The sequence below is a fragment of the Chrysochloris asiatica genome, unplaced genomic scaffold, assembly GCF_000296735.1.
Source record: "Chrysochloris asiatica unplaced genomic scaffold, ChrAsi1.0 scaffold00280, whole genome shotgun sequence".
In the NCBI taxonomy this organism is placed as follows: domain Eukaryota; kingdom Metazoa; phylum Chordata; class Mammalia; order Afrosoricida; family Chrysochloridae; genus Chrysochloris; species Chrysochloris asiatica.
The window spans coordinates 119,333-130,180 of NW_006408798.1; the positions used below are offsets into that span (position 1 = coordinate 119,333).

Sequence of the window (10,848 nt, forward strand, 5' to 3'; positions counted from 1 at the left end):
AATTCAATTTTTCATGAACTTTTTGAAGGCCCTTTTTATTTTATGTGTAAATACAATCATTCAGAAACTTGTAAATCTAAAGTGTGATGATTAATAAATTACTTGCAACACATCTCAAATTAATATCACTGCACTGCTGGGGGTCAAGTTTATTTATGAGAGTCTCCACACTGGAAGATATGCTGGAATGAATTGTGCACTTACAGGTTTTCATGACAGAGCATGCAGGGATTGTTGTATGTCTGGCCATCATCACCACAGACAGGCTGAAAGTTCTTTGGACAAAGGTAACCCATCCTGGGCAATATTCGGTAGTTTCTACACATATCAGAATCCTGAACAAGCAAAAAATAAAGCAGACTTACTCAATGAAACTCAAGACTTAGATTGGCTTGAGAAGAAAAAGTTTTGTTTTCCAGAATCACATTTGAATACATGTTCATAGTAGCACTATTACCAAGAGGTGAAAGATGGAAATAACCCAAGTGTTCATCAATTAATGAATAGATTTCTAAATTTCAGGTTTTAATAATAAAAACAAATTATATTCAAACCTTAAAAAGGATTGAAATACCGATACATGATACCATATGAAATAAACTAACAAAATAGGTTGTTAAATGAGTGTCAATCAATTCAAAGAATTGAAGACCTAAAAATTAAGTTCTCTAACCACAAAGGAATTATACATTTTGCTGTTGCTAGATGCTGTCAAGTCAATTTTGGTTAATGGTGACATCATAGGTGCAAAATAGAAATGTTCTGTATTTTTTCAAGGCTGTGACCTTTGGTAGCAGATCACTAGGTCTGTCTTCTAAAGTGTGTTCAACCTTTTAGTTAGTAGTAAAGTACTGAAACATTTGCACCACCCAGGAAACCTATTAACTAGTATTCAATATATAGCATTAAACTAGGGTATATATTATTATCATAGTATAAAACTAGTAAGCAACATGATCTTTAGAAACTACCCAAGTGTTCATAAATCAAGCAACACACTTCTAAGGAGCAATCATAATAAAATTTAGAAATAATTTGAACTGATTAAAATGAAATATAATCAACCAAATCCCAGAGCTAGAGTAATTATTTTAAGTACATGTACTAGAAATAAAGAGAGGTTTAAATTCATAATCTAAATGTCCATCTCAAGATGCTAGAAAATCATGAGTAAATTAAGCCTCCCAAAAATAATAGAAAAGACAGAAAGAAACGAGAAATCAATGAAATAGAAAACAGAACAAAACCAAAAGTTGATTGTTTGAAAATAATGATAAATTGATAAGTCTTTTTTACAAAATTGACCTAAAAGGGGAAAACAACCACCACAGCATATGGGTTGTGGCCCAGAGGAACAAGGTATGATTAGTATATTATTGAAAGACTGGGTGAACCGCCATATCAGAAACTAAATGAAAAAAAACAACTAAACCCACTGTTGTGGAGTTGATTCAGACTCATTATGACCCTCCAGGAGGAGGAGGACTGCTCCATAGGATTTCTGAGACTTTAAAATCTAAAGAAACATACTGCCACATCTCTCTCCCATGAAGCAGCTGGCCTTTCAGTTAGCAGTTTAATGTTTAACCTACTGTAGCACCAGAACTCTGAAAGAGAAACTAGGAGGAATTAATGAATGCCAAGGCAGCAAATGCAGAGGCTATAGCTTGATTTTATGACAACAGTTGAAGTCTGTTCCATTGGATCTCCTAGAGCAGTCTCAACCTTAGAGGTTGTCCTGAACCATGGTATGGTTATTATTATATTTTATCATACATTTAGACTTCTGACATCCCAAACTGTAATTTAATAAACATGTATTGTCTAAAGTAAAGGAATTCTGGTGAGCACTGTAGGATAAGCACTGGACTGCTAACTTCAAGGTTGGAGTTTCAAACCCACCAGATACTCCTTGGAAGCCATAAACAAGGTCACTATGAATCACAACTGACTTGACAGCACTTACCAGCAACAACAAAGTAAAGAAAGAAAAGGGGACATCAATACATATAGTGTCTATCTTAAAATAGTGTAGAAATGTAACAAATAATTATATGCCAATGAATGTGGTTGTTGTTTTTGTTAAGTGCCTTTGAGTCAATTCCAATCCATAGTGACCCTGTATAGAGTTTCCAAGGAGCAGCTCGTGAGCTTGACCCACCGACCATACAGTTCAAACCACTTTGCAGTCTGACGTATTAGCCCACAACACCACACCAGGACTCCCATGAGTTTGGTAACCAAAATGAAATTAGTAATCCTATTCAACCATTATCTGAAACAGATACTGAGAAGGACTAACAAATTTAACAGTATTATATCTACTGAAATTTATTACAGAAGATGAAAGATGTATTTTCTGGTTTGTTTTGCTAAATATCTAAATAAACTATTTTAGATGGTGGAGGGTTCTAATTCAGTATAGCTACCCAGGGAGAATTTATACAAAAACCTTGGCATGAATAGAACAGTCAGATATACCCTTAGTATTCTTCAGAATCCTGTTATTCCAGAGTTCAAAACTACCAATAGAAAACAATACAAAGAATGAGCAGAGAGAATAAAGGCAGATACTGTCTCTCTCTCTTTTCTTACATGCTACATCAATTCTGTGAAAAAAAAAATTCTGTTGATTATACCTTTAAAAATATGCAGTATACAACCATATCTCATGACCTCTACCACTATTACAATTATGTATTTTTTCATTACCTAATTTATAAATTAAGGCAACGACCATATTCTCCCCTTGCCTCCCTGCAATGTATTTACAATATACCAGTCAGTGTTATTCTTTTAAAATGTAAATCAAATTAATTCACTACTCTTTTAAAAAGCTTCACTCAGAGTAAGAGCCCAAATATTTCAAGTGGTCTGGAAAATCCATTATAACATGATCTCTCTTTACCTGTCTGACTTCCTCTCATGAAGTCACCCCATTTCAACTACACTGGACTCTTTGTTGTTCTGTGACATTTTCCTCAAGGCTATTTGACATTCCCCTTCTTGGAATATTCTCCCCTCAGGTATGCATAAGGAATATATCTTTTACATTTTACAGGTAAAATGTAACCATTTGAAGCATTCTTCCCTATGCTCATTATTTAAAATTATATCTCCCCTCCTCTACTCTCAACATTTGCTATATGATTTTTCTGCGTTATGTTCTCTCTGGCACTATTCACTTAGTCACATTGCCTATTGGCTCTGTTTCTCCAATCTAATAAGGCATGTGAAGTGTTCTGTATGTTTTGTTTATGACTATTGGCCAAGCACAGAGGAATAATGCCTGGAACATATTACGCACTCAACACGAATTTGTTGGATGAATAAGTGGACCGTTGGATGAGCAAAATAGTGAATAATAAATATGACCCTCATAAAAGTCAACTCAGAAAATATTGTGGAACACAAGAAAGCATAAGGGAGTTTCTAGTTTGTAAGAGCTGTCCTATTCCTTGACTTAGGTGCTGGTGACATAAGTGTGATAACTTTGTGATATTTCATTTAGCTATAAATTTATGATATCATTAATTTCCCCTCTGAGTATTATACTTTAGGAGTCCTCTGGTGAAACAAATAGTTCAGTGCAAGGTTATTAACTGGAAGGATAGTTATTTAAATTCACTCAGAGGTACCTTCAAAGACAGATGTGACAATCTGCTTTCAAGGTCACAACTTTGAGAACTGATTGAGCAGTTCTACTCTGCACACATGGATAGCCAGGAATCAGACTCAACACAACAGCAACTAACAACAATAATTCTACTTTAATATAAAAAATGTAAGAACAGATTTCGTGAATAGTTATTTTCTACATGTAGAAATCCCTATTATAGTGTCCAATTAAATTAACTGGAAGTAAATAATTAATGTTTATTAAACTTATGCAGCTCACCTATTATCCTAGCTAAATTGAGAAAATCCTTAGATAAAATTTATGTTTGATGCCTTTCTTTCTCCATTCCTAGATCTTCATCCCAAATGGTAAAATCACTTCTTAAGATTTTACCACTTTGTGACTCTATCTGATGCTCTTATCTCCCCATTACCTTGCCAACCCTTATGCTCCAAAATCCTAAAATATAAAACTGATTAGGCTAATTTATACTAAGCAATACATCCACTGTAAGATAAATACTAGTCCACAAGGTCAGTAGGAACCTTAAGGTGGACAGTTCAAACTCACCAGTTGTTCCTTGGAAACCCTATACAGGGTTGCTGTGAGTTGGAACCAACTCAATGGCACTTAACAACACCAAGAAGAATACATCACTGCTGCCCTACAGTGTAAATTTTTATAAAAACGTTTAACTACTATGAATTGCTGATTGATGGAATTTCACAAATATAAGTAGGTTAGGAATATCTTTCCAGGCTTTGGTGGGGTGGGAAGAGGGGGTTTGACTGCAGGAAGGATTTAAAGAAAGTGTGCTGAGCTCACTTTTGATCTCCTGAAATTACAGAACCAAATTATAGAACTAACTTCTTACTTGGCCACACGTAAGATCAGTTACACTCATCATACATAATGATTTTAATGTCCAAAATGTACAAAATTGGCTTGGAGATGGCCTAACATTCTCAAAGAACACAGAATAATACACTGATGAGTAAACCCAGAATTCTTACCAACCATTTTCATTGCTGTTTTTTTCAAGTACTTTAGAGTCAGTTCTGACTCATAGTGACCCTGAATAGGGTTTCCAAGGAGCAGCTGGTAAGTTTGAGCCACTGGTCTTGTGGGTCAAACAAACCTTGCGGTCCAGTATTTTATCTCACAGTGTCACCCCAGGATTCCATGAACTGCATTTAATCATGAAAGAACTCAAGGCTACACTGAACCAGTCTTTCCAGCCTTCTACATAATTGGGGTTTAGGGAGAGAAAGTAGCAACAGGCCTGAAAACACCAAGAGTACTAATTAGATGGGTATCTTTTTTAAGAACTTGTCATTCTTACCAGAGAATAGTGGGGGGAATCTGTGCTATGTTCTTCTTCAGAAGCTCTACTGTGGGTTGGCTTTTCTATAATTCTTGCCTTTTCTAAAGCTTCTTTTTGGCTAGAGAAGGAAACAAAAAGTAATTTTAAATGCATTTAAAAGAACCAGCAACTCATGCCTATATGAAGCTGTTGTTATTTGTTATGTTCCAACTCATAGCGACCCTATACAGGGTTTCTGAGGCTGTAAATCTTTATGGGAGCAGAAAGCCTCATCGTTCTCTCGCGGAACAGCTGGTAGTTTCGAACTGCTGACCTTGAGGTTCATAGCCCAATCCGTAACCACTACGTACCAAGTTAAGCAATACTAATAAAACATAATAGAAGCTTTAAAACATTCCACAAGAAAGTGACCAGAGCCATCTATTAAAAAACATATACAACTAGAAGTTGAGTTAGAGGTCTCATCACTTAATCACATTAGACTTGATATGTCTAAACTCCCTGAATTGGGATTTCCTAGAACATAAAGAGGGTAATATGAATTCCTGCCTCAAAGAACCTACTGTGAAAAAGTAACTACATGCTGATTATTATTGTTGTGTTCACCGAGTTTAGGACAGCCATCCTTATAATCCTCATCCCCATCATCATCATCATCATCATCATCATCAATCATTAGCTATCATACCTGTTTGTCCCAACATCTGGGTATTTGTCAAAATCACCTGAAGATCCTGTCTAAATAAAAGGATTCTTTATCCTTGGATAGTCTGATTTAATGTGTTTTGGTGTGCAAAAGTTTGTATTTTGAAAAAGACTGATTTCTGATGACCAGTCTGGTTGCAGAAAGAAAATCTTGGACACAATTTTAAAATTGTTATTTTAAGAGTTGGAGGTTCTTCCTTGTTGTTTTAAGTGACACAACTAGTAGGTATCATGATTAGAACTTGAATTCCGAAGTCATGTCACTAACTCTAAATACTCTATTGTATCAGTGTTCTCAACTTAAAAGACCTTGAATGTAACGATGTATTTCAAGGTCCCTATGGATTCATAAATTTACTAAATCAGCAGTTTCTAGAACTATAATCCTTGGGCTAGCTGAAGAAGGAGAGGAAAACTCTTACTCACAAGAGAGCTCTGCACATGAAGCATTTGTTTTTATAGAACTTTCCATCCATATCACGCACAGGGTCATTTTCTCGAGTGCAGACGAGCTGCTCGTTCCTAACATAATCCCGAAAGTTACTGCACTCATCCTGAAAAAAAATGAGAATAAGGAAGGTAACACAGCTTTTACCTTCTTGATTTGCAATTTTTCTGAAACTTAGTTTTAAGAAGTATATTCTTAGGATTCAGACTCACTGAAGTTATTCTAGCAATGAAGGCCAGGGGACGTTGAGACTGTCTAAGTTTTCCATTTCCTGCTTCATTTGGATCGTCTTTGCATTGGTCCTGGTAATGTAAGGGAAACACAAAATAGCACTTAATAAACCTTATTATCTACTTCTGACCTAGCATCCATTCTTCTTTTTCCCCATTTTCCACATGAGGTAACTTTTTAACCAAAGAGCAATCCTATAGAAATCTAATTCTGCAAAAGTGATTATCACTACTAAATGACTGAATGAAGATTTCAGCCAAAAGCAAATAGAAAAACTAGCATCTCTCATCCAGGCTATTCATTCTCTGATGAGAAGGAGAAAACAGAAAAAGACATCAAGGAAAGAAGCTAAGGTAAGGTTTGAGATTCAGTTGCATTACTTAAATTATAAAATCAGTGTCTACAAATTATCCAAAGCCTCTTTTCACATTAAATGTCTCATAGATAAGAATGCAGCTCAGATGGTGAAGAATGCAACCCTCTAGTTTTTCAAACTACACTTTCCCAAAGATGATTGTCTAAAACAATCATTGACACACACTCTTGGAGAATCTCTGCAAAAATCTACAAAAGTATCACACTCTAAAGCCAGAAAGAAACCAATTTCTTTTGAAATAAAAGTTGTTGATACTGTTAATGTGTCATGGAGTCTGTTCTGACCCATGGTGACCCAGTATAGGGTTTCCAATGAGCAAATGGTGGGTTTGAACCACCGAACTTATGGATAGCAGTCCAGTGCTTATCCTACAGTGCCAGAATGTAAGATACAGAGGGTGAAAGTAAATGAATGATATCTCTTAAGAAATAACCTTTGAGTCATTTGAGGGTTTGGTACTTGATTTTTCTTCATCATTCTTTTTTCTGTCATTAGCTTCTCTCTCACTGGAGAAAAAACAAAACAAAATAAGATAGGAGTGTTTTTTTACTAGTTCTTTTAAGATTTTATTTCACTAAGTATGTACTAATTCTAAACACTGGGAAATACAACATTATTTACTCAAGTCTTTTAAAAATATGTTTTTAACTAGTCAATCTGATTGAAATTTTTATATGTTTAGCAATGTAATCAACATTTATCAATTCAGTTATTAAAACATGATTGAAAGTGGTGTAATCTTAAAGGACTATTTTTTCCTTAAAGGTATTAATAGCTTTCACGAAGAAAGTTGACTTATTTTTCTCTTTTATATTTTAAACTGTAATTAAATACTACAGTTTAATTGTTGCTTACCTAGCTATAGCATTTTGAGATTTATAAACATTTTTACAAATATTATCTCCTTGGCTCTTAAAAAATCTATATGCTTTTGTTTTTTATTATACATCTATGTGTAATGGTTTGTTGTTATCTATAATAGTCTCTCAGTTTGTTGTACTGTGGTAGCTTGCATGTCGCTATGATACTGCAAGTTATGCCAGTAGTATTTCAAATACCAGCAGAGTCACTCACAGTGGACAAATGTCAATGAAGCTTCCAGACAAAGACAGACTAGGAAGGCAAACATGGCAACATATTTCTAAAGCAAAAACTCTATTGATCAGAATATCATATTGCCTAACTGAACTCAAACATGACAATGACAGTGAAAATAACATAGGACTGGGCAATATTTTGTTGTATTATACCTGCCATAAGTTGGGGTCAACTCAACAACAGCTAACACCAACTATATATATAATACAGGTATAAGTATAATGATGATTTACTTAGGTAAGCTGAAAAGTCAGTGACTTTAATGTCAATGATATTGCCATTATACCACAGCTGTCTTTCCTAGCCCATTGGCTCCAGGTATGATTATGTCTCTCATATTCAAAATTAAAATATCTTTGAAATTGCATTGGAAATGTGTTGTCCTCTACAAACATGAAAAGTGACTATTATATTGTTACTATATGATGCCAAGTGTCTTAGGTTTTAAAGTAAGAGGAACTATTTTTGAACAAACTGGCACACTATATCAAATAGATCCATAAATCTCTTCACATACAAGATGGTCTGACACATCGCACATTTGTTGACATGCATCTTGCCATACGGGCCTCGAATAGGGTCATTTTCTCTGGTGCAGATCAGTTTCCCTCCTCTCAGCAAACTCCGGAATTCATGACACTGATCCTGCTAATATGAGCAAAACGATGTTATTGCCACAGTCTGATTTTTGAAGACTTAAAATACAACCACTTGGTTAGATATGAACTCATAACACCGAAGGAAAACAAAAAACAAAAAGAATGAAAGCTAGAGAAACTAACATTTCAGGGCTTAAATGTGTTTGAAAGACACTTCATTCAAGCTCTGATTAAAAGGTTTGAATTCTCTCTGTAATATCCATCATGATGATTTTACTGCTTCAGTGGAATTTCATTACCACTTAAGACAATTTTAATTCTAGATAGTTTTATATTAGGCTGAGTCCCAAATTTACCTCCTTGTAATTGCATTCATTACTCTACCCATAAAGTGTCAAATTCAAGACCCTGAAAAGAATGAAATAGTTTTCTTCTGGCAAGATATGTAAACATGCAAAACTTTAACTTTGTTTCTCAATAACAACTTTTTAAAAAAACTAACAAATATACTCCAAACACTTTGCTATGTGTTATAGTGAATACACTTTGATTTTTAGAAAAATAAAAAGTCTTAAGATTGATACTTATTATCCCCATAGATGAGAAAAACAAGGCACTGAGAGATTAAGTAATTAGTCATGACTTAAGCCTTGCTAACAACCAGGCCACACTATTTTTTTTTTTTTATCTTTGTCATCATATGGCAGAGAATCAAGTTTTTATCCACTTGTAAGAATATGGAGCTGATTTTTTTGTTCATTGAAAAATAATGACCTTGAAAAGAAAGCAACAGACCAATGTTTATCACAGCACTATTCACAATAGCAAAATGATGGGGATAGCCAAAGTGTCCATCAGTAGAAGGATGGATAAACAAACTTTGGTACATACACACAATGGAATATTATGTTACCTTGAAGAATAACAAGGAAGTTACAAACCACCGCATAACATGGATGAAACTAGAGGACGTTACACTGAGTGAAATTAGTCAGCCACAAAAGGACAAATGTTGCTTAAGACCATTATTGTAAAAAGTTAAGAAAAGATATCCATATTAAAAGAAAAAAAAAAGTCTTTCTTGGTTATCAGGGGTGGGAAGGAAGGGACAGTAGAACACAAGGTAGGAGATAGACACATCAAAGTTCAGGTGTTGGGGAGGGCAATATACAAGAAGGGGGAGGGCGATGGAAGAAAAAGATAGATAAGGAACACTTAAGAAGGGTTGCATGGGCTAAATAGGAGAGAGGTAAGTAATGATGTGTGCTCAAACTTGGAACAACAGGACTCTGTGATACAGGACCAAGGCACAGTGTAAAAGAGGGGAAATAATGGTAAGATGCTTGACTGTCTTATGAATGTTGGTTTCTCTTGCCTACTATTGTAAAATGGACATGAGTGGGATAGAAACAAATGTCAGGAAACATGATTACAGAAAGCTTGTAAGCCCCTCTTCAGCCTATAACTGATTACAATACATAAAAAAGGGTTCTAGAACTTGCCCAGTGAAATAGGTTTCTTGCAGAGCTTTTGTAGCATATAGGACCTCAGGTGGAGTTCTGAGCCCCATCCAGAACCCTCTGAGGTGGGACATTCCAACTTGAAAGGACAAGCAGAACAGCCTGGAGAAGCGAGAGGAACAGAAGATACTTTTTGAAAGAAAAAACAGCAGGAAAAATCAAAAACAAAAATTTCAGTCTGATTGGCTACTATAAGAATAAGTAAGTTGTTTTCTGGGAGCCATAAAAGCAAGCAATCAAGTCCCTTCAGGACAAAGCTCCCTCCAAGACTGAAATGCAGAGGAAACATAGGAGCAGGAATGTTAGCTTGCTGATGGCTATGTTGACCTACTGGTGAATGGAAATGGGGGAGGGCAGCAATGAAGATTTGGGCTGAGTTTGACCACGTTCCATAGACCCCTATAGACCTGGATATGAGAGAAAGAAGAGGAAAGGCTGGTTGGCCCAAAGGGTGGTGAGACCTGGGGACTCCTTAATCATTGGAAAAGGACCTAGTCACAGAGGGCTAAAGTTGAGAATGAAGTCTCCAGCTGATATAAAGTGAGAGGAGACATAAAAGAAAGCCCAAACGTGTAGATAGTACCCATTTGATGTAGTTTAGATCAGAACTCGACTAGAAGAAGGTAATGAAATTTGATGAGAGAAACAAATGTAAATTGCTACAATTTGAGGAACCTGACCTGTATTTATGGATTAGCAAATACAGGTCAAGTGTTTAAGTTGCCCATCCCTATCAAACCTGTATTTATGGATGTAGTAGCTCAAAAAACAAACTGAGAGGGAAGGAGTCTTCACATCAAGGCTCAATCCTATACACAGGTCTGATAGGGATGGGCAGCTTAGACATTTTGTTGTTATTGTTGTTAGGTGCCATCCAGTCAGTACTGACTCGTAATGACCTGATGCATAACAGAACAAAACACTGTCC

General features: G+C 35.5%; 1 protein-coding gene across 1 annotated transcript in view; it reads right to left on the reverse strand.

The window, feature by feature from the left end:
* Window positions 1–10,848, reverse strand: part of SPINK5 (serine peptidase inhibitor, Kazal type 5) — a 117,977-nt gene that overhangs the window by 7,848 nt on the left and 99,281 nt on the right. The window contains exons 27-32 of the mRNA XM_006874516.1: window positions 8,319–8,446; window positions 7,137–7,209; window positions 6,309–6,398; window positions 6,075–6,202; window positions 4,962–5,061; window positions 205–335 (exon numbers count right to left, since the gene is read on the reverse strand). Of these exons, the coding sequence (XP_006874578.1) occupies window positions 205–335; window positions 4,962–5,061; window positions 6,075–6,202; window positions 6,309–6,398; window positions 7,137–7,209; window positions 8,319–8,446 (650 nt within the window). The remainder of the gene's footprint in view (window positions 1–204; window positions 336–4,961; window positions 5,062–6,074; window positions 6,203–6,308; window positions 6,399–7,136; window positions 7,210–8,318; window positions 8,447–10,848) is intronic.